Below are 25,653 nucleotides of genomic sequence, written 5' to 3' on the forward strand. Positions count from 1 at the left end.
TACTGTGATGACAATTTCATTCTATAAAAAAGTTACTGAACAGGGTAAATAAATCTCTCCAAGCTAATGGCAAACTCAGGTACAGTGAGTTCACTCAGTTTACTCAGAATATGTATTTGTACTATTGACTCCTGTCTCATAACTGTCTGCAAACCGCTGGTCTTTTGAAACTTAATACTCTGACAGAGGAGGTTTAAATAAAAGTTCATGTTGCAACAAAGCTAATAGGCTGTGATAGCTTCCTCTATTTTGGACTTGCTGGCTCTCCATCCCGTTTAAATGCACACTATATAAAATTCTGCAAGGGAGGGAGCTTTACATTTACGCTTTGGATGAAAGCATCTGCTGAAAGAATTTTGTCTGCAACTGGAGCATCAGGTAACTGTATCCTGACGAGTGATACCCTAAAAAAAAACCACACAAGGGTGCAAGAAAGATGAAGAGAACTGTTGGCCATCATTTGAGTTGACGTGTGCAACTGAAAAGATGTGCAATGTGTGCAAAACCAATACTTTTTTGACTTTTGCGTGCAATATTTACATTGAGATGTACAACTTTGTGGTTGAAGCATGCAACTTTTAACTTCAAGTATACATCTCTTGGGAAAATAAAGCTCTTTCATGCTCCTGTCTCATAACCGTCTGCAAACCACTGGTCTTTTGGCACTTAATACTCTGACAGAGGAGGTTTAAATAAAAGTGTTGCGAAGTCACTCCTGACAAACAGCCAAGGACTCTGAACAAAACTTCTCCTTTAACAAATTCATTAATTCAACATGATTTTAACAAAGGGAATCACAGGATACTCACTCAGGCTGCCCAGCTGTTTAATGATGGCTGCCAGCGTGCTGTTGGTAACACACTCCAGTTCACTGGTCACCCCATCTGGCAACGCACCGCGGCACAAGTGCCTGGGCTCTATGTTCCTCTTTACCAACGGCATGCTGGTCTACACCTGAGGAAATGACAGGGAAGAAGGAGATGATTGGTTAATAGTGAGAATCAGCCATCCATCACTGCTACCTGTATTATTTTATGACATGACGGCCTCAAAATATGTTATCAGATCCCCAAAACTGTCTGAAGCTGCTTGACTGAAGAACGCCGCACATTTTCTGACATTTGTAACAAACTGTGGCTCTTTATTTAAATTCCCTGTAGGAAAAATAAGCACATTGACAACATTATAGCTCTAAACTGACAGATAAGAAAGAAAGAAGAGAGCCGAGGAAAAATGGTGCTCAGCTGTGAGTCCTGATGGAGACGGAGGTGTCATGTCCGCCGCGGGGCGCAGTTGCTCATCACGCTGCTTAATGTCAATGCGGCTGGGATGAGCCAAGAGCCAAATGAGCCGGAAAGAAGTTTCTAAATGGTGCTAACGAGGCGCAACTGTAGCCAGAGAAACCACGAGGGACGGAGAGAGGGAGACAAAGAGAGCGAAAGTGAAGGATTAGAAGATGAGAGAAAGGAAGAGTAAAGGATAGACAGACAGCATGAGAGGGTAAAAGAGCAACTGACAGACAGACAGCGTGGGAGAAGAAAGAGAATGTGTTGTAAGAGAGGGACCGTGTTAGTGTGTGAGCGAAAAAGCCACAAGGGAAGAGCTACATATAGATCCAGTATGTCATATGATGTGAGCCAGACTGTGTCCTCGTGCTGGGAGAAAGAAACGTCTCAGCTGCCACAAAAATGGGAATTAAATTACTGCTTCAAATTTCCCATCTTGTTCCCAAATGAGGCCGAAGGCAAATGTGTTTAATCCTGCATTAATCAATATTTTGATCAGTTCAAAATCAGCTGATGTAATCTCAAAGGGTCGCTTCTATTACCAACATTACAGAGAATTGACAGGTTCTTAGCTTCTTTGAGACTACTGGTTCGTACCTTCACAGGGGTCCATAAGGACTTTTTTGATGAATTATAGAAACAAGGTCCCTTCAGAAAAAAAGGTTGGGAACCAAAGTTTTGGTTCTGTGACCATCTGAAACATAAAACTTGATTCTGACTCCCAAAAAGAGCTCTGATACTGACAGCATATGAGCAAAGTCACAGTCAAACACCTAGAATCTAGCTGTTTTGAAAATACAGATAACTGCTTTACATTTAAGCTTTGGACAAAAGCATCTGCTGAAAGAATTTTGTCTAGAACTGGAGCATCAGGTAACTGTATCCTGCCAAGTGATGCCCTTACAAAACACACAAGGATGCCAGAAAGATGAAGAGAACTGTTGGCCAGTAAACCGAACCTTTCATCTTCCAAAAAAGCTCCAGAATCTGTTCACTTCCTCCTCCTCTGATAACTTTCTCTTGATGAATGCACCTTTTGAGCTGATGTGTGCAATTGAATTGATGTGCAATGTGTGCAAAACCTATACCTTTTTGATTGTTGTCTGCAATAGTTAGGCTGAACGTGCAACTTTTGACCTCAAGAATCCATCTCCTGGGAAAAAAAAAGCTCCCAAGCTAATGAGTGTGCCGCAGGTCAATTGGCAAACTCAGGGACAGTGAGTTCACTCAGTTTACTCAAGACGTGTATTTGTACTATTGACTCCTGTCTCATAACTGTCTGCAAACCACTGGTCTTTTGACACTTAATACCCAGAGACAGAGGTGGTTTACATAAAAAGTCATGTTGCAACAAAGCTAATCTAAAGCCAATTTTCTGGGTTGAAATGTGCACTTCTTAGGTTAGAAAAGTGCAAATTTTGGTTTAGATTTTTGGGTTGACAAGCAATTTTTACACTAAAGTATGGAACATCTGGGCTGGGGTGTGTAGCTTTTGTGTTCAACCATGCAATTATTAGGGAGAAATTTGCAATTCTGAGACTGAAATGTGTAGATTTATGGTTAAACTGTGCAATTTTGAGGTTGAAATTTGTAACTTAAGTGCATAGCTTTTATGTTCAAATATGCAATTCTGAGGTTGAAATGTGCAATTTTAAGGTTGAAGTGTTTAATTTTTGGGCTAAATTGTGCATTTATTGGGTTAAACTGTGCAATCTTTGGATTCAATTGTGCAATATTTGGGTTGAAGTTGCAATTTGTTGGTTGAAGTATCTATCTTTTACATGCAATTCTTAACGTTGAAATGTGTAATTTTGAGGTTGAGGTGTGTAACTTTTGTCTTAAATTTTGTACTTTCTGGGTTAAATTATGCAATATTTGGGTTGAAGTGCCCAATTTTTAGGTTACAGTGACCAATGGCCGGGCTTCATTGTGTAGCTTTTATGTTCAAACACGCAATTCTTAGAATGAAATGTTCAGTTTTGAGATTGAAGTGAGTAACTTTTGGGTTAAATTGCACAATATCTGGGTTGAAATGTGACACAGAGACATGCAAGACATGCAGCTTCTGGGTAGCTTCTATGCTCAAAATACAATATTAGGTTGAAATGTGTAATTTTTAAAATGAAGGCTGTAACTTTTGGGTTATATTGTACAGTTTTGAGGTGAAAGTGTGTACGTTTTATGTTGAAATGCAGAACTATAGATTTAAAGTGGGATTAGTTTCAGGGATGGGAAATTATAAAAGTACTCCCATAGTTAAAAAAAAAACAATGGAAAAAAGAGAAACAAACGGTTCCCAATTATGTGATTATTGGAAAGTGATTAACAAAATACCGGCCATAAACAGACAATAAATGTAGATTCTGCATGAACTTTTACTATAATTTGACCTCCTCTTTGAAGCAAATTCTCATCAGTGCCAGAGAGAAAGTGAAGAGGAGAAGTTACATGGCAGTGAGTGAGAGCTACTGACACAGGCGAACACGTGAGAGGAAACTGCTCGGCTCTTCTCAGTTTAGAGTGAACTCTCTATGTGGGACACGATTGTTATTTTTGGGCCGTGATTTTGTGTGTGTGCGCGTGCGTGTGTGTGTGTGTGTGTGTGTGCATGAATTGTGTGACTTCTTGGTGTGTGCGTGTTCTCGCTGTGCGCACGTGAAAGAGTGTGCATATGCGTGTGTGGGAGGTGTGTGTGTGTGTTCCCAGGTCAGCACTCTGGAAACGTGCCATTCTCGCACTCTCTCCCACGCTTCTAATATAATCATTGGCACAATTAATATTTCCGGGATTACAGGAACAAAGCTGAGACAATGGAGGTAAACAAAAACATGAATATATTGCCAAAACGTGTGTGAGTGTGGTAGACGTGCTAACACTTAGAATGTCACTTCTAAAACTGATTTTAAGGGATAGTTCGCATTTTTCTCTCCACTTAAAAAAATATTTTTGGAGCTTTTATGCCTTAAATTCACAGGACAGCTGAAGATATGACAGGAAAGGAGGAGAGAGTGGGGGACTGACATGCAGCAAAGGGCTGTAGGCTGGAGTCAAACCACTGCAGAGGACTAAATCGGGTGAACGCTCAATCTCACATTATTTCAAGTGGGGTTGTAAGAGGCACTTATCGATAGTCAGTGTATTACCTACAGTAGATGCAGTTTGGAGAAGCAGAGAGGAGTATTAGCAATGTTCTGCTGCAGACAGGGTCAGCAGCAAAATATCATTTTAGCCACAAAATTGACATCAGATTAAGGGTGCACTATATTTATCATATTTTCTCCACTTTATCCTGCCATGAGGCAGCCCTTTTTGACAAGAAACCACTGTTATAGAAGCCAAATATTGCTCCCTCCAAATCAACCAATCTCCATAGGCAAAATCAGTAATTCTTTTTTTTTAGCTTTATTTGCACCTTTCATACAAACACGAAGCCCAGAATGATTAAAACAGGTCAGAAAAAGGGACAACATTAAATGGAATTTTGCAAGATTTAAATTTTACAGTGATAAAACAATAAAATGTCAAGGGACAAAAAAAAATACGAAACCAATTATTCAGACTTAAAAACCAAGGCAACAACTGGCAAAGCAGTTTAAATAAGAACAGGCTAAAAATATATGCCCCAAGTTTCAGTGATGGAAAATACATATAAAGTAGCTTTACTGGCTACTGGCTATACTGGATATTGATTTTTATAGGCGGCTAAAATAGATTTTGCGTTAACCCTGACTCCTCTCTGCTTCTCTAAACTGGCGGCACACTGACCACCATCTACCACTCTGCCTACAGATAAGCACCTCATACGACTCCCCTTCAAATAATCCTAACTATCCCTTTAACACACTTATCAGGCACAAAGAGTGTGTGCGTGTCTTCACATGCTCCCTAATTTGTTTGTCCAGACTGAACCACACATGCCAACTTTAATAAAAAGTGACTAGTTTGTCCTCTTTACGTCTCTCTCTCTCTCTCTCTCCCGCTCTTCCTGCCTCTAATAGCTTCTGACATTCAATTACACAAACCACCTCAGATTGTGCCGACTTGTCTTAAGAGTGTGATCGAGCTTCCCTCAGTGTGTGTGTGTGTACGTGTGTGTGTGAGCCAATATCCATCTCCTCCCTCCAGCTGTTGTAAATAATCTAACACCACGGCTATTTAATAATACATAAACACTCCTCCTCATCCTCCACCGTCGCCTCAATAGCTGCTCTCCATCTCTTATTTGTCTCATCTGTCCGACCTCTCCCCATCTTTTTTCTCACTTTCCTCCATTTTTTTCTCGCTCTAGATCCTCTCCCCGTCTCTGCCGGGTTTCATTAATAAATCAGTGAGGGTGAATATCTTTTCCTTCGACTCCCCAGTGTCCAACACGGAGTGGGTATTCCCCGTCTCTCTGCTGATCTGAGAGTGGGTGTGTGTGTTGTTCGGAGGGATGGTGTGTGAGAGATGCAGGCCACTCCGTCTGGGCTCATGATGTAGGTTTACATGCATGAAATGATGTGGATCCTCCCTCTCTCTGACACTTGCACGCACGCACACACACACACACACAATTTATTTTGACCCAAAGGCACTTACACTCCTCACCCAACCCCTTTCAGGTCAGCTGCAGGGCAAAGAGACATCAGCCTGGTGAGCTGCACCGCTGATACAAAGGAACTGAAGACAAGGGATTTAAAAGAGGACCCAAAAAACACCAATATAATGTTTTTTGCAACTTAACAGCTAGAACGGGGTTCAATATTTTAAACCACAGCCTTATAACCCATGGCTCAAGCCTGATCGATACTGGATTTTTGGGGGCGATTAGGGTTAGATGACTGTACAAATATCTCAGTTTATCAGTGATTGGCTGAGTCCATCACTGGTTGTATTATTTAGACAATTTTCATCATTTTATTTTGCTAATATAATGGTCTTCAGAGTGAGAGCTGCTGCTCAGTAACACACTCTGTTTCTGCAACACAGCACACACCCACTGAGCAGGATGATAAGTGAGAGATAAACAGCCTGTAGATCAGAATATTTTCACATCTAACTTAGTGAATTATAGATTCATTGTCACCAAACCAGAGTTGGTAATTGTTTTAACAGTGGAAAAGCTGAACAAGATGGTTTTGGTGAATTTCATTTTGTTTCTGTCTGTCGAGTTTGAATGAAGTGAATTTTATAGAGTTAATTAGGGAATCAAAGCTTAGTTGATTACGAAGATGTTCGGTTTTCTTTTTCAGTTTAATAAGAAAAATAGGTGTGAGAATATTCTGGATCTCTGAGCTGATTGACTATCATCTAACAGTGATTTAGTTGGGGGGGTAATGGCTGATGCTTCAGGGCTTCTGGTGAAGCTGGTGGATATCCAGATCAAGACTTCCTTTTCCATGCACCAGTCATTGTTTACAGTCTGACTGTCAACTTGAGACTTTGTCAGCTGCTCCCTAATCTCTACATATCTGTATATGAATGCAGATAAATTTTAAAAAAGGTAAACTGTCATCAGATGCTAGCCAGTTGGTTCAGAGATTGCACTTTGGCCAAGGCATTGTCACTCTTTACCCAAATTTCTGGGTCAGGAACACCAACGATTCAAAGTCCACAAGGTGTCAAGTACAAAAATCCCACCAAAAACTCATAGAATTTGTGTTCCTGAATTTATAATTCATGCTCGTGATTTAGCATAATTTATCACCTTCACGCCATCAGTCCTGTCTTATATGTAGCCTTCACACATACAACAACATATTTTACAGGATAACAAACTTAAAAACAATAATGTTATTGTAGATGTCATTCATTCATTCATGAAAACTCATCTTCAGGGTTCTGGAGATCTTTTTCAGACATGGACTGAATGCATTTGCTGCCGTCTGGAAGACGGGAGGTGGCAAAATATATACCATGCTATTAAATCCAATTATTATATTGAGAGCATGAACTATTAAATCCTGCACATAAATGAGGTTTTTATCTCCATGACACCATCCGTACAACAGCAATTATGCCATGAAGCACCCTGCAGACATACATTCTGACCTGCTACTACGTCTGCTGGGACCTTGTGAGGTGTGTTACGTACAGAATCAGTTGTCTTCCACTGTGAGACACACCACAAGTCTCAAGTTTTCATGCCTGACAGTCATTTTTATTCCCAACACTCTCTACCTGTCAGACTGGGACATTTTTACTGATCCCAGACTTTAGTTTTGTTGAGATGTAAAACATTTCAGAACAATCCTCTGCATTGACCTAAATGATTTAATGATAGTGATTGCATTGGTTTGACTTTGAATACTATTTTAGTGTGACACTACAACCTCAATTCCAAAAAGTTGGGACGTTGTGTAAATTATAAATAAAAACTGAATTCAATGATTTGCAAAAACTTTTTGACTTGGGTTCAAATGAATACGGTACAAATAAATTGTAAATTTAAAAATTTAATGTTCAAACCGATAAACTTCATTGTTTCTTGCAACATGTTTCAAAAAAGTTGGAACAGGACCGACAAAAGAGTGGGAAAGTTGTTGAAAACTATGGGCCAATAGTCCAACAGTTTGAGAATAACATTTCTTAACACAGAACTGCAGGGATTTGGAGATTTCGCCACCTATGATCCATAATGTCATTAGAAGTTTCAGAGAAATCTCTGCACAGAATTGGCAAGCATTGAATGTCTGTGACCTTTGACCCTTCAGTCAGCACTGCATTAAAAACTACATTAAAAACCCACATACTTGTATGAAGGATACTACATGGACTCAGGAACACTTTGGAAAACTGTTGTCAGTAAACACAGTTTGTTGCTGCATCTACAAATGTAAGTTAAGACTCTACTATGAAAAGAGAAAGACATACATCTAGAAACACTGCAGACGTCTCTGAGCTCATCTGAGATGGATCTGAGTGTACAAGTGTTCTGTGGTCTGATGAGTCCACATTTCAGATTGTTTTCAGAAATCATGGACGTCGTGTCCTCCAGGCTGAAGAGGAAAAGGGCCATTCAGGTTTTTTCCAGCACCGTCCAGACGTCTTTTCAGAGACGTCCCTGATTGTTTCAGCAAGACAATGCCAAGACACATCCTGCACATGTTGCAACAGTGTGGCTTCATAGTAAAAGAGTTCAGGTACTAAACTGACCTGCCTGCAGTCCAGATCTGTCTCCCACTGAAAATGTTTGGTGCATTATGAAGCACAAAATACAACAACCGAGAACAACGTCCAAACAGTGTGCACCAACCAACCACGATATTTAAGTCATCTAAAAGAAAAGTTACAGCAAGCCTTCAGAAGATTTATTTCAGGGTGCTGAAGATATTTGCAGCCTTGGATTTTAGTCATCTTTAAGACTTTTTGGGGCCAGAAGACACAGAGGGAAGGAGAAAATTAACAAGATGTAAAAAGAAGAGGGAGAAGCGAAAAAGTGTGTCGTGGAGCCATGGGAATGTTGTCATGGCAACGGGCCGAGGAATCCGCTCCGCTGCTCAAAAGTGGAACTCGCCGCTACTCCGAAAATAGTATGACGGAGAGATGAAGAGAAGGGGGACAGGGAGAGATTAAGGAAGAGAGGAGAAAAAAAAGGTAAAAGGAAGGAGAAGAAGGGTGGACATCCCGGTGAAAACTTTAAATTTAAAAGTAGGTCTCCAGAGGATTTGTTGCAGTCTGACACCTGCAGTTATACAACACAGAAGATATTAGGGCGCAGCAGAGGATCTCGTCTAAGAGTTCAGGAAGTCAAACTCTGAAAAGCCACTTCAGATCAAAGATTCATGGCGAGATGAAATTGTTTCGGGACACTGCAGAGAAAAGTTGCAGCCGCATGAATTACCCCGTCAGAGGCTGTTAGCCGCCGGCTGCTGGCGTCTCGAAAGAAAAGGTGGTAGAATGTGGCAAGAAGCCATAATTGTTCAGTAATGTAAGTTAACAGTAGGAAATAGTGGGAAGCTGAAAATTGAGGAATTTTCTGGAGATAATGAAATGAAAATGGTAACCAGTTTCCGCTGAGTGCTTTGAGTTGAACAGATCGGTTTTATAATGTCAGTTTGGGGTTTTTTTGCATGGTAGCTGCCAGATTCAGTTCTTTCTTGAAAGAATAATTTGCTGTTTGGGGAATATATATACTGGTTAGTCTAGAAGATTGATATCGCTCTCATATCTCCCCCAGTGCAGTGGAAGCCTGATCGCCCACCGGGCCTCAGCATTGGGAAATTTTATTTTCAGGGGTTGTATTATTAAGATGTTTTGTGAACACAGTTGCAGTAGGGTGGCTCAGTTGAAAACATATCTAGAATTGTTGGAAAGCTCTGCAGCAACATCTGTTGGTTAAAATATAAATGCACTTCAGGGAGGAAAAATTCTCCCTCTTCTGGTGTCCCTCATGGGACCTTATTTCAGAAGAAGTACGTATGGTCCATGGTGACAGACATTATTGATTTTTTACATGTGAATTGAAGCGATAGTTCTTTCTTTAGCTTTTTAGTTCACAAAACACTGGAAACACACAGGAAAACAGCATTGCAATGGAAGTGAATGGTGACCCATTTTCAAATGTAAAAAGAACAACAGAATAAAAACATAAAATGCCTCCATACTGTTCGTCTGGTGTAATCCAAGTCTCCTAAACCCCCAACATTCCAAGTTGACTTAAAAAATGTTATTTACACCATGTTTTTAGTCCAAATCTTCACTGTAGATCCTTAGCTTGGAGCCACGTTTACATACATATGGACACTGCCTGAACTGGGTGTGTGTGTTTATGTACAAACGGCATGTTGGAGACATTTTATTTTTCTATTCTGTTGTTTTTTTTCACTTTGAAAACTGTTCACCATTCACTTCCATTGTTTAGGAAATTCTGCAACACTATATTCCTGTGAAACTCCAGCAGTGTTTTATGGACTAACAAAATAAAACTGACCCTCAGTCAACATGAGGGTGAGAAGATGATGACTGAATTTACATTTTTGGGTGAACTATCCCCTTAAAATTCTTATTTATAACAACACATTACGTGGTAATATTTTCAAATCTCCAGTCAGCTTTTAGCACTGACTTAAAAGTAGGGCTCCTTGAAATTTGTGTTATGGCTTTTTCAAATTTTCAATTCCGCAATTCCGGCAGTGATAATGTTATCAGAGATACTTCAGGGCCCTGCCTTACTGCTGCCATCAGTCTGAAATCGAATTGGTTGCCGGCCCACATCAAAAAAGATACTTGCCACAGGCCAAACAACTTTGCTGGGGAAACCTTTGAATATGAAGCCACAGCCAAGAGACAGTTAGCTTAGTCTGTGGACACTAGAAATATCATATATACCAGAAGAACTGTAGTTATGGAGAAGAAAATAAAGGAAGCTTTTTATTTTTGTTGTGAGCTGCAAAACTAAGACAGATCTGGTGTTGTAAACATCTCTAAAGTTGCACCAGAGCAGTGGTTGACCTACAACCTGCTGGAAAAGGTTATAATACTTATAAGACATCAAAATACTAATTACAGGTGATGCATCTCTCCAGGGGAACGGCTGATGGTCACTTTGAGGTTTTTGGCGGCAGGTGAGAGCCAGCTGGGCCAGCTTAATCAGGTCACCATACAGCTGTGAAACAAATTGCTATGCTGAGCAGTATGAATAAACATAACTCATGATTAATCTTCATGTAAAATTCATTTAAAGGAAGGCAAATTTATCAAACTGCATCAAACATTACTGAACTGACTGACTGAACGTGTCAAATCTAACCAAATATCACCAAACAATTCCAAACAAGGGCAGACAGCCGGGGCACAGCAGATGAACATCTGTGTTAAACAGCGAATGTTTAATTGGTGTGTCAATAAGACTCCAGGAAGTCACTGCTCCTGGCCAAAAAAATCTTCAATTTGGTCACTGATTTAAGAAACAAATTAAAACATGTTAATTTGTGAGTTTAAGAGATGCTCGTCGGTGGATTTCTTTACCTTTGTCGAGGACAAGGTTTTCTGTCTCACCCCGTAGCTCCCTTTTTATCCTCTCATCTAAACTCTCATCATGAATAATGTCCACTTTCCTCATGGCTCAGTTTCCAACTTCAGATATTTGAAATATTATCTTGCAGGTTTTTCCCTGCCTTCATCCTCCAGCTTCAAAGAACATCAAATGTTTAGATTTATTCATGCTTCCATGCTGTCCTGCATGAATGAAACAGAGCGCTTATAGCCTGACACTGATGCTAATTACATGTTCCTCTGAAAGGTTAGATGAACGTTGCATCGAGATGAGATCCAACATGTGATCTTTTTCTGCCTACAGTAACCCCCAGGACGCTTTTACACCCGCTGAAGGAAGGTTATGCCACGACACGACTAATGTGCTTGTCTGGGAAACCATCCAAAGTTCATGTCTTGGTCATGGCTGTTTGTCACACTTCTCTCTCCTCTATCACATCTTTCTGTCTCTCTGCTCCTCCTCTTCATTGGAGGCTGTGGGTACAATAACAGCTGTAATCAGATAAGACTTTATCCTTCTGATCCGAAGCCTGTTTGTGAGGAGATGCTAAGATGTTGGGCCAAACACCCCCCTCAGATTTGGGTGTTACACCCAAACATTTCCCCAGGGAGGGCATACTGATAGACTTTGTCTGGTCTTAAAACTCTGTGCAGAAATGCAGACACCCACTTTGCACTGTAATGCATTTTAGGCATATTTTCTGACTTTTCATGCAGTGTTAATTTTGTCAATGAAAAAATTTGACATTAAGTATCTATTGACTTCCTGTTATTTAATGACTAAATTGTGATGTAAATGAAAAAAAGAATTGTCAGCAAAAATGATGACAAAATCTAAAAACAGGATGAAATAATTGGCTCAATCTTGGTCGACAACCTAAGTTATAGGTTGTCAGCTAGTTATGTTGACTCATTGCCAACTATTTTTATAATCGGTATAAAACTGACAGTCTGACTGTCAAGACTGAGTATATTGTTCCCAATGAGGATGGAGCACCTTGATTACAGATACAGAAAAAACAAAACAAAAAAAATCTGCAATTTGCAAAATAAAAATATTCTTGTTTTGCACTCTTACAAAAAAAGTATAATAAATGTCAGGTAATAAACATGATCAGTGTCTTATAACCAATAATGACCCATCAATAATGTATGATGCATTATTTTTTACCTATTTAATATGAATGAATGTGAAAGTAACAAGGTCTGTTTACTTCTCATTGGACTTACTACAGATGGAAGAAATATCTTTCAGTAAAATCCAATTCAGTATAATGAAACAGTTTGTGAAAACTGACTAAATCATTGACTGAAATTATTACCAATATTAAAACCAAATTAAATCTTTCGGACTTCTACTGACTAAATCTTGACTAAAACAAAACAAAGACTTTAACAAATTTTCAGCAAGTGACCAAAACTAGAAAATAGAAATGTCAAAATTGTCAAAATTAATATTCATTTACTATGTACTACATGTTAATTGCATATTTTTGACTTTTCACATGCATTTCTTTAAATACAGGACTGTGTGTTTATGTGAGACAGACAGATAAAGACGGAGACGGTATTAATTACTGTCCTTAACCAAACTGACCCGCAGGCGGTCAGGCAAGCATCGGCTAATGCTATTACTGCTCCGTCTGCTCGGCCACATAAGTACACACACACACACACACACACACACACACACACACACACACACACACACACACACACACACACACACACACACACACACACACGATCACCTCTCCCACTGAGCTACACCGAGCCTCAGTCTGTTCTGAGAAAGGTTAGCAACCAGCGTTCCTCACGCTCACCCCGCCCGTCCTGCACCATAGGAGGTACCAGTATAATCACAGCTAATTATCCCTGTACAGTAACTAATGGAAACGACATGTGCTGATTCTGTATGATGGTATAATTAGATGACATACTGCATGAAGGATCGAGTTGTTTTCACTCTCATGTGACAGATAGCTGGTGCTGTATATACACTGACAGACAGTATGAACGCTCATGTGACAAGATACAGGCAAGAGGTTCAGTGCAGCTTATAGAAGATAGAGCTTCTATAATTAGCTGATTAATTGATTACTTAATTGAAAGAAAATTCCAAGTATTTTGATAATCGATGAATTGTTTATCAATTTTCATGCACAAATGTCAAACTTTTGCTTGTTCCAGCTTCTTAAATGCGAGGATTTGCTGCTTTTCTTTGTCCTTTATGACATTAAATGAAGAGTCTTTGGGTTTTGGACTGTTTGTTGGACAAAAGATGCAATCTGAAGTTCATTTTGGGCTCAATTTTTTTTTTCCACACTTAGTTATTAATAGATTAATCATAAAAATATCTGTAAGTCCTAACAAAAGATCAGTCGCACAGTACAGTACAGTACAGTACATGAAAATGAACAAAAACTGTATACAACATTTCTCAACCATGCCGGCATACTAACTGTCTTTAAGTCCCAAACTAGCTGCATGCTAAAATATCTATAACATTTAAATATCTTAAAACTTTTTAAGGTTTACCTACAGTTTAAGGTTAAAAAGTCATGTGTGGCATTTAGGAGGGTCTATTGTTAGAAAATGAACATGATATTCATATAGATGTTTCCCCTAGTCTATAATTATTTGAAAATAAAAATTGTTTTGTTTTTGTTTCTTCAGAATGAGCTATTTTTATCACAGACTACAGGTCTTTTGCCAGACAAACTAAACACTGGCTCTAGATATGGCCTTTGTAGTTTTGCAGTTCCTGCAGTTTCTCCTATGTGCTCAGCAATCAACTTGGTTGCATTTCATTGCTAGATGCCATTAAATGCTATATACTGGTCCTTTAAAACATTTGCAGAAATAGAAAGTTAAATGTGCCCTTAGTTATTTCATTTAGCTGCATTTTGTCCAGGATCAATATTTTGGTACTGACCGTTCAGGAACCACTACAGGCTTAGTACCAGTACTCAGTAATCATGACTGATGTATATTATATTCTGTGTGAAGAATATCAGATGATAAATCAATATTTTACTGCCTAATACTGGTATCGGCTCCAAAAACCTAGTATTAGTCAGACTCTAGTTTTAACTATGGGGAAACTTAATTTCATAAAATGAGACAAAACAAGAGTCAGTAAAACCCTTCTGTCCGACATCACACCGATGACATATTCTCCACAAGCTGCATAAAAATAAACATAATAATACACACTTTCAGATAAATCCCCCAGTCGTACTGTTTAAAACATGCAGGCTAATTAGCAGAAACAGCGCAGCTCATGTGTGAATAAAACGTGAAGCTTATGGATGCTAAGAATAACACTGGAAGGAAAATGTATAATTAACAGTGTTATTAGGTCGCTTGTTGATGTAAATGAATTAAAGGCAGCTGTACAATAGAGGCTTAATGGAGGGTTGTAGTGTACGTGCTGTGACACTAACTGTACTGCAGATCGGGGTATTGTTCTTCATAAAGGCTTAAAATTAATTTGTTATTTTTATCACGTCTCTGATTCATTCAGTTTGTTCATATACATACTGTAGTAGTGAAATAACAGGCAAAGAAAATATAAGTTTTTTTAAGTTTTTTTTTTTTAAATATAAAGCTTTCTGGAACGTAAATTGCAGATACAAGCTACAATCATGTGTGTCGTTTCAAATTTCCTATTAAAACCAATAAAGTTGATTTTTGTGCAGGTCATTCATTCTCTGCTGCTGAAAGAATTAAAGTAAAGCTCCAAAATCTGAAGAAAAGGCAGCGATATCCTGACTTTTGGTCCTTGTAAAGGTCAGGCCCCCCAAAACACTGGATCCTACAATACCCACAATGCAACTGGAAAGTCTTTTTTCATTAGACACTCTCTGCCGTCTAAATGCCCACAGCTTTCAAACTCCACACCCCCGAAGGCTTTCTGTTAAAAACACAGGACGCTGTAGCTGCAGCACTGATGTTAGAGAAAAATAAAGTATTTTGACTTAACATGTTTCCATTCTCCTGATCTCAGTAAATTTCTCTTTTAAATACTTGGTTGAAAAATCGATATTTTACAGACTATATTTTAGGTTACTATCCACCTACAGTACATGGCGATTCACATGCAACCAGTTTGGAGAAGCAGCAGGAATACCATTGTAGGAATATAAGCAGCAAAATAGACACTTAAAAAAAATCTGTATCCGTTTAGGTGTACCCTATATTTAAAATATTTTCACAGCGTTACTTTGCCATCAGACAGCCTTTTCTGATGGGAAAAGATAGTTATATAAGCCAAAATCTTACTCTCTCCGAAGCCACCAAACTCCTCTAGCAAAAACAATGACCTTACCTTGTAGAACATGGGAGCTGCTGCTGATGTGATGCCTCGATTGGTTAGTTACGGTTATTGTGTGACTTTGGTACATCTGAAATTAGCCTTTAAGACACAGACATGTTTTATGAGTTTAAAGCAGCAATTGATGTCTAATATATGCATACGAGTGACTTAACCTGAAATGTGAGTTCCCCAGGGCTCCTCTTTTATTTAGTCTGTACATGCTTGTATTAAAACAATGTGTGTTATTGTGTGACTTTGGTAAATCCAAACTAATCTTTAATACATTAAAGTCACACAGTAACACACAGCAGTTTACAGGTACACCCTGTGTTCTGTGAGGTAAAATGACTGATTTTGCTTCTAGAGTTGGTTTGGAGAGGGAGATGTCTGGTTCAGATAACAGTAGTTTCCCACCAGAAAAGAACGTCTGACAGCAAAGTTAATTGGTGGAAAATACTCTAAATATAACGTACATTTAAACCAATATTCATTTTTTCAGGTCAAATATGTTTTGTTGCTGACCCTGTACATAGCAGTGAATTCCTTAGCTTCCTACTTCTGCTGCTTCTCGAAATTGGGGGTGTGCCAACCGCCGTCTACTGTAGTTAATACACTGACTATGAATGAGCACCTCATACAAATCCACTTCAAATATTCCAAAGTATCCCTTAAAATCCTTGGTGGAAAAAAATACTTTAACTGGTCATATTTTAAGTTATAAGTCCCTTAAGAAAAATATAGCATATTAATAGGTGAGAATTTGCAAAGTATGGTTCGTTTTCATCCTCTTAAATGTCAGTTGGGTGGATTTTACCAAATCACAACATTTTAAAAGCCTCAAGGAAGTACTCTGAATGTCTTTTTTATGATAATTTCTGCATCCCTGCTTTTCTGGTTCAGGTAAACCCCACTTCTCTGCCCCCCATGGAGTTAATAACAAACAGGTTGAAATCCATGTAATATAACAGTAAGGACTGCAAATCCAGGCCTGACTGACAGGCAGTGAGCGGCACACAGCTATGAAAACAGGAAAGTGAGCCAACACAGTGAAACAGAGATAATGTTTTATTCTGAGTCAGGATTACTCTGGTTTCGCTCTGCGGGCCCAGGAAGCTCTCAGCTTGGTCGTACGCCAAATGTCAGCGAATGAGGAGCAGAACAAAGCAGATATATATATATAAAAATAAAACAAAAACTGCAATGAGCTCTCAGCTGTATGAAAAATCACATCGCCTTGTTTTGTTTGATGTCTCCAAAAAAAAGGCAGAAAGCCGCATCTGTTTGATGTTGGAGATCATTTAAATTTAAACCATTTCAGTTATAGCTTCATCTTCACCCCTTCCCCCTCTCCTCAACACTCTCGCTTCCTTCTGGCCTCCTTTTTTCCTCCTCTTGAAACCCTTTCCCTCCATCCTAAACTCTCCGTCTCCCTCGTGCACCCGCCCTGCTCCGGCTTCCCTCTCTTTGATGTCTGTATTTGTTGATGCTCTTGGGTGAGGAGCCATTGTAACAAAATGATCACAATTACGATGGCACTTCCCCCCTCTTTTGCACTAATCCTCCCTAAAAACAAATTATGCAAAGCAGACAGAGAGAGAAGAGAGGAGCACACGAGAGATTTTACACTTGTCTCTTGCTTCCACTCTTTTTTTTTTTTCTTCTTTGGTGCTGTGGAGTTGTTGTTGTCATGGTTTCTTTGGAGGTATTTTCATTTCTGGCTGGATAATGAAGCGATCAGAGCAGGACTGAAGAGAGACAGAAGAGAGTTTAGACTGGGGCGATGAAGTTCTGCAAAAGACCTCAGTCACGTCATTGTCTCCAGTGTGTGTGTGTGTGTGTGTGTGTGTGTGTGTGTGTGTGTGTGTGTGTGTCTACAGTAGCTCTTAACTGAGGGTGAATGCAGATGAAGTGTTATGAAACAGCCACTTTAATGAACGGTGAATAAAACATGTGAGACAAAAGAGCCAACGGCACAATGACACACACACACACACACACACACACACACACACACACACACACACACACACACACACACACACACACACACACACACACACACACACACACACAGTAAAACGCTGTCAGAATCCTGATAGTCAAATGATATTTGCAATTCATTAGTGGTATTTGTTTTTATCTACTTGGTGCATGAGATGGGCGGGGCTTATCACAAATACAGAGCACCAGGCAAAAAAAAAATGTTAAAAATACCTTTGAATGTTTTTCACTTGTTCAGCTCAGGCCTTCTTTGAGGTTTCACTGACTCTGACCACAATTTAAACGAACTAACTCGGTCATTACCAGAGACTGGGTCGTGACCCACAGGTGGGTCACAGGAGATTTTATTTGGGTCACCAAATAAATAAAAGACTATGGGAGAAATTCAAGATTTATGTCTGCAGTACACCTTTTTTATAAAGGATTTAAAATGTGTAAATGTGTAATGATTCAGTAAAATCATTGAAGTGAAAATGAATAATGGTTAATATTTTAATATTAAAACCATTTAACTTTCAAGCATCCGAATAAGGACAAACTGTTCAGCTCACTGTGAATAATTTTTGAAATACATTTTGTTTGAGTTTATAAACTTCAAAGATTCAAGTTTATCTAAAGAAGAAAATTAAATGATTGATTTATTTTTTTTATTGAAGAACAAAACTTAAGATATTTGAAAATATCTGCACAAAATAGCTGCTCTGTTCGCTGCTAATGTGGTTAGTAAACAGGTCAGCCACAGAATGAATGCAATGTTTCTGAACTGCATTCACGACGTGTGTGTGTGTGTGTGTGTGTGTGTGTGTGTGTGTGTGTGTGTGTGTGTGTGTGTGTGTGTGTGTTGTGAGAACTCCCCTCATGCCCCTCTGCGAACCCGTCTCTCACAATTAAATGTGTCGGCGTCAGCACGATTGCAACAAGTCATCCGGCAGAACCATGTGACCTGACACACACACACACACACACACACACACACACACACACACACACACACACACACACACACACTCAGTATACTGCAAACTGGGTCTACTGGTGTGGGTTAGTGGACGGTCTAGAGTCCAGGAACTGGGATGAAGTCAGTGAGACACAAGTCACATTAAAGCTGTGATCTGATATGTCACAATGTCCCAGTTTCCCTGCTCCAAGTGTAAACTGGGGAGGTGGGACAGGACAAAGAAACCAGTAAGATACAAAGAAATGTTGAGAGGCTTGTTGCCTGGTGAGGCCACAGACGACAAAATAAATACTCTTCCACATGAAAAACTCCTGGGTTCTGTTTTGGGAAACAATCCAAACATTCAGAGTTTTTTTTTTTACAAAAATATCATTTTTAGAAAAGCACTAAATGTTTATGAACAAGCTGAAGCCAAAAAGCCACAAGCTACTGAAATAAAACCTTGACAAGATTTGGATTTGTTTGGTTCATTCTGCTCAGTCAGTCAAAAAGTCAGTTAATGCGTTTTTAAGTGGCTAAAATACCTAAATACCTTTAGTTGCTGATGCCTGGGGTTCATTGCTGAGCTTTTGTGTAAGTGCTCCTCTCCGTTTCTCCTAACTGGAGGCGTGCCAACCACTACACCCCAACATGAAATAATCCAAACTGTCCCTTTAACTGATGAGGCACTTGTCATCAGTTGAGCACATGAATGGTGGATAAACAGCTTATTTCCTATAAATTCTTCACAATAAAAATTAACTTAACACAACTCCTACCAGCTGAAAGCAAAAATGAAACAGTAAAATAGAGCTGATACCGGCAAGTATAAACAGAGAATATGACAATCAGATATATGTGACGCTGACCAGCAGGTTACCGGTCAGGGCGGGTCACACAGAAAACCGGCCAGTTCCGGTCTCTGGTCAGTCAACATCCATCAGTTTTGAGCAGAGTTATTTGTTTATTGCGGACAGGAGCAATTGTCTTTGCTTCATGAATTGTTCCACACAACTAACGTGCTGCTACAATTATTTGAATTCAAAAATTCAACTGAGAAAAAAAAATTGTATCTTACTAAGTATCAATGTGTAATCGGTTAATAATTGTTAACATGTTTACCTGTCAGTGAAGGAAAATACACAGAATTTGCAACCCTAATATGTACAGTGGGGTTTTCAAAGCATAGTAATCAAACATGTTTTTTTATCATTTGAAATGGTTATACCAATTGTCAGGAATTTTACTGTGGTTTATTGTAACAGCAACTCATTCCTAATCATTAAATAATAAATTAAAAAATCAGCTGAAAAACTGTTAATTGATATAATAACTAAAGGGGAATGTCTGTTTTTGGTTAAGTCCATGAAGAAACAACACATCAGTCTCATACTCTGTTCTGGAACTACATTAAATTGTATCATACCTGTCAAATAAAATGAACAGAAAAGGACAAAGTACTTCATCACAGTGATGAAGATGAAGATAAAAAACTGATATTTTCATTAAACATGGCTGCTTGTTGACCTGCAAAATTGCACCCTGAGAGATCACTCGTGATAGATGAATTGCAGCGTCTTACTGAAAACTGTTAGTTTCTTAAGATGTGACAACCAAGTTCAACTTGTTCCAGCAGGAAGTAGATTACCGCAATTAGAGTTTGAGAGGATGAGAGGAAGCAGACACTGTAGATGTTCCTCAGTCAGTATGGTCCCCTGGATTAGCTCAAACATCAGAGGCTACATTACCTCGAAAACCTTAAATTCAAAACACAATTTTCATACTTACTACATTTTTACAATCCTCGAACGCTGCAGAGGGAGCAGTGCCACAGTTATGACAAGCGGAGAGGATGGGGTGTGTGTTTTTCTTGCCTGGAGGCAGACCATGACTTTACTTTGAATTGATATTCTGAAGTGTACTTCCCTGGCAAGTTTCCCATCACTTCATGCTTTGTGACAGACTCACAGAAAAACTACAACTTGGGATTTCCTGCTCAGCATCTTGTGTCAAACACCCTAAATCTGCACAATGAATAAGATGTATTTAAAAACACACCAGTCTTAACAGCCTACATAGAAATAAAAATCACTGCTGTAGCAAAGCAGACTTGTCCTTCCTCCAGTAACAGAAACCACACAGACAGATTCTGCTGTTTTTGTCCAAATGAAATCCTGCTGCAGCGTAGGAACACGTCTCCGCTCACAGGAAGTGAGGAATAGAAACTTGAGTGAAATCCAAGCTGTCTGCTGAGCAGCAGCGAGGCAGGAAGCTTCACTCGCCAACATTACATCTTCCACTCACTCTTCTGCTCCATGTGGTGTAAGTGTGGAGTTCACTGACATCATGTTAACCTGATGTGGATTAGGTGCAATCCATTACTTAGTGTATTGTTCTTTAATTAACTGATAAAATGTCAAAAATTCACATTACAAGTTCCAAAAGTTGGAACCTGATGACTTTAAATGGCTTGTTTTGTTTCAGGACTCCAAAACCAAACTATAATCAGTTTACAATGATATAAGACAGATAAAATGAAACTAATCCTCACAGTTCAGAAGCTAGAGTCAGTGAACATCTGGCACAAATAAATAATTAAAGTAAATTCTTTCTGTCAATCAGCTAACTGTTTCTGCACTAATTAGAGAAGTATACTTTGTTAAACTTGGGCAGTTTGTGAGCGACAGATTTATGGCTCAAGCTTCAACAACACTAGATCCTACATTTCCCATAATGCAGCTCTTTGTCCACATCTTTCAAAATCTTTCATGCCCAGTTTATAATGCAGTCATAAATTTGTAGCAATGAATAAACTGAAAAAGATGTGTAAAAGTTGTAGACGTGGAGATCACCAAGTATTTCAAATGATTGAAATGAACAGACTGTGCTACGGCGCTACTCAATATACAAGAAAACAGCGTGCATCATCCATCTGCACCACTATAGTGGTAAATAATGAAGCTAAGCAAGAATCAAGGCCCAAAAAATCCAAAGAAGAGACGAAGGAAAATGGACTGGCACGACTGGCGAGGGAAAAGAGGCCAATGTGAGACACCTATTTTGCAAAGAGAGCTTGAGGAAAGGTTAAGTATTTTTGTGTTATGCTAAATATACTAAAATAGCACACAAAAACATACATTCAGTGAGTCATTGCATAGCTGCATTCCTATTGGTCAGTAGATGTAGGTCATAGCAGCAGTCACACTGTGAGATGGTTATCCTAAATTTCTGACACTGTTAGAATTTTGTCCTGAGCTAACTTCTTTGACTGCTCTATTCCTTAACAAAATATTACATTTGCTTGTTAGCTACAAAGTTAGTAAAATGTTTTTGATAGTTAGCTATAAAGGTAACATAATATTACATTTTTGTGAGATAGATTGAAAGTTAACAAAGCATGACATTGTCTGATCTTGCTAAAAGTTACACAAATTTACATAAAGTTTTGCTAGCGAGCTAAAAAGCTGACAAAATGTCACGCTGTTTTCTTGCTAGTTAGTTAACTGCCTCATTTTGACTCTGCAGAAAAGCTTCAATTTCTCCTCCTTTAAGAAAAACTTACTGACCAAATAATAGTTTCGTGTGTCTGCCTGGCAGCGACACACAGGCTGTTTTCACAAATCTGCTGGAGTGAAAGAAAGAAGAGGCGCATCATAAAACTAAACTGAGTTGATCTGGTCCCTTAACTTTCTTTAAAGAACTTGAATATTTTGTTCAATCCATCTCTCCCGGTGGATGGAGGAAAGAGTGAGCTCAGTTTCACCACAGGAATCAATAAAAGCATCATGTTGATGATGTGGTCGCACCAGCCTCCACTTAAACTTCCCTCATTTTAATCACACCAGTTAACTCACACACACACACACACACACACACACACACACACACACACACACACACACACACACACACACACACACACAGTCAGATTGGCACTTTGGGTCAATGCTGGATCGATAGCTATGATTCAATACAACCACCAGCAACACCCGCATGTGCAGAACCAAACACCACCAATAGCAACCGTTGCCACAGCGAGGCGGCCTTATCAATCACCCCGGAAATGAACAAGCCTGGAAACTGCTGACTAAGACCACCTTCCTTGGGTGTGGCGAAAAAATGTGAGGAAATAACGGATGAAGACAGCGTTGTGTGTGTCTTTACAAAATAAATCTCACACAACTGCATTAAAGAACCTCTTTTGGGGCTTAGAGACGCACACAAAGCACGGACAGGCACAAAGGGCGGCAGATTGAGGTACGCAGAGAGCTGATCAGTCTCATTGTACAGTTTAACACCCACGCCGTCAATAGACTGGCCTTGCTTGCATTTTGCATCATCCCACTGAGAGTAAAATAACAAAAGCCGACACAGTTAAAGCAGTGAGGTCGGACGACCAGGTGGAAGAACGATGATACACTGGGGGGGAAAACGCAGGCGGGAAACACTCCCAGCAGCCAGAAACAAAGTTCTTTACAAAATATACATTTTCTGACTGAAATAATGCTGAATTCCACTTCCTGGCTGTACCTTGTGTTTCAGAAGTAACTTTATAATAAATGGAGCTGGGAATCACTGCCAGCAGTAGATGTATGTGATATATCAGCAGGAAGATAATAAAGAAAAGTTAAAGGAGCAATATGTAGCAACTGAACCTGCAAAAATTAGTACTGCAGTTTAAAAAGCAAGATGGAGCCTTAGACTGTGTATTAAATGAGTTGAAATCCTATTTAATATACAATATATGATTGAGGTGAGTTTTTTCCCCCTGCCCACTCCTCTCCAGATACGAGGAAACTCAGGCAGGCAGCAGGAACACCACAGGAGCGCAGGAGCGCAAGACGATGTAAAGTTCAGCCTGTTATCCTGAAAAAAAAACGCACGCTGCTCTGAAAATACACACTCTGGAGTTCAGTGACCGTCTGTTTCACTGCCTGCCAGACGCCATCGGCATATTTCTCAATTTAAGCCTTACAAACATCAACTCCTTCTGCAACATTACATATGTTTTCTTATGACTCATCAACAGACACTCATTTAGTTAAAAAGTTTATTTGGACTCTAATTAATGTGAAACTAAGAATTATTCTGGCCCGCAAAAGAAATTTCAAAACAAGGGCACCACAGCGCTGTTGTCTGAGAAACAGGTATCTGAACTTCATGTTTGCTTGATCTTTGATGACATATCATGGTCCGTTTCTTTTTATTTATTACAGTAAATACAGTATAACAGATTTCTTCTTTATTTTATGTATTTCTTCTATTATTAGTGTAATGCTTCCTCCTGTATCACTGCATAACTATGACTTCTGGTTACCAGAAATCATGGACGTTGTGTCCTCCGGGCTTAAGAGGAAAAGGACCATCCAGATTGTTACCAGCACTAACTTCAAAAGCAGCATCTGTGACCATGGCATCATGGGTAACTGTCACATGAGTGGAAGGCAACACAACAACAGCGTGGCTTCATAGTAAAAGAGTTCAGGTACTAGAATGACCTGCCTGCAGTGCAGACCTGTCTCCCATGATGCATTGCAGTGGTAAACATGCTCCTGTGCCAGCTTTTTTGGAACATGTTGCATGTTATTTACAATGTCCCAACTCTTTTGAATTGGGTTTGTATTACTGTGAAGGAAAGTTGCTCAAAAGTCAAGCTGACATTAATAGACCCCCATAAATCTTAAACACTGGACCTTTAAAGTCACTATGTGTTCATTTTTATAGCATCTCTCAAGTTATTCTGATGGCACGAGTTTTAGTTTGTAGAAAAATATGATAATGCTGACAAAAGGTTGTTTTCAGCCTATTCAGCTGGATATTTTCAAAATCTAATGGCTTTCACTAAAACCAGTTCTCTTTAACTACATCATCCTTCAATGGGAACAGAGTGAGATATACTGTACGAAGACTCATAACAGACAGATCCTATTCAATGTGTCAGATGGTTATTCAGACTATGAATAGCCCCGGAGAGGATCTCTAAGTGGCCACATCACTCAGTCTGAGTGCACCCTGAAGAGGCTGCTGTGTATCTTCAGAGTTAATTCAAACCATTAGCCTCAACGAGACGCACCGAACATGTGTTCGAGGGAAAATCCAAGGAAGGCAGTGATCTGTTTGAATAATATGCCACTTCCTTTCACCTGGAAACGTTTAAAATCGACTAGATGTGGTTCAAAGAGGAGGCTGAGGCACAGAACAAAGCTCCTCTGGGAGGAAAGATCTGGAAAATGTATAAGTGCAGCGCCTTCTATCCAGGGACAGAGACGCACTCCTGAAATACAGATTACTGTGAAAACATACCGCTTTACCTCTGGAATCCTAATCATCCTCAGTGTTTGAGCAGAGAATAAAACAGCAGCTTTAAATCTCCAGCAAAAAAACACAGAACATTCAGGACGGAAGGTTGTTTTCAGTTTGGTGGCCGTCCTTTTTTAAAATCATACAGTGGACGTTTTATGCATTTACTCCATGAGTGATGAGACTACAAGCCCAAACCTCAAGTACAAGCATAAAAGTTAACCTGATATTCCATCAACCTTCACTTTGAGTCCAACTGCTCAAAGGCAATGAGTTCTGTTTACACCAGAGGAAAGAATGACGAGAGCTTCAGAAAGACTCGGAAATGAAAAGAAACTGAGAGAAGTGAAGCAAGGGGAGAAAGAACAACGTGATCTGTTGTGTTTGATACTGAAATAAAGGACACAATAAATGTCCCGGTATAAAACATACAGAAAACATTCCTCACTGAAGGCCTGGAAACACTGTTCAAACCTATTGCTAGGAAAACTAAAAGAGACAATACCACCAGATATCCATCAGTCAGTATTTAAAACTAGAGCAAATTCCTCCAAAAAGAGAGAGAGAGTTATGCCTGGAAGTATGTTAAATTAGCGTCTTTGCATCTCATTTTGGAACAAACAGACAAAAATGTCAGCGTATTTGCCCTTTAAAAAGTGATCCTTACTGTTTGGAGGGTGGAGGACAATGCAATAAAAAAACTGTAAATGTAAGCAAACTAGTGACTCCTGTGGGAGAAAACGGGTGGAGCGCATCTAAAAAAAAAGAAAAAAAAATGCTTGAAAAACTAGAAAATGCCCTTTGTGGCCTCAGCAGAAAACATTTCTATGTCAACC

General features: G+C 39.3%; 1 protein-coding gene across 2 annotated transcripts in view; it reads right to left on the reverse strand.

The window, feature by feature from the left end:
* Nucleotides 1-25,653, reverse strand: part of LOC146305963 (actin-binding protein WASF3) — a 52,531-nt gene that overhangs the window by 22,177 nt on the left and 4,701 nt on the right. For both annotated transcript variants that reach the window (XM_084711858.1, XM_084711857.1), the window contains exon 2: nucleotides 810-954. In XM_084711858.1, the coding sequence (XP_084567984.1) occupies nucleotides 810-942 (133 nt within the window). In that variant the 5' untranslated portion in view covers nucleotides 943-954. The remainder of the gene's footprint in view (nucleotides 1-809; nucleotides 955-25,653) is intronic.

This window comes from Lutjanus erythropterus, chromosome 23 (genome assembly GCF_056507025.1).
Source record: "Lutjanus erythropterus isolate fLutEry1 chromosome 23, fLutEry1.hap2, whole genome shotgun sequence".
Taxonomy (NCBI): Eukaryota; Metazoa; Chordata; class Actinopteri; order Lutjaniformes; family Lutjanidae; genus Lutjanus; species Lutjanus erythropterus.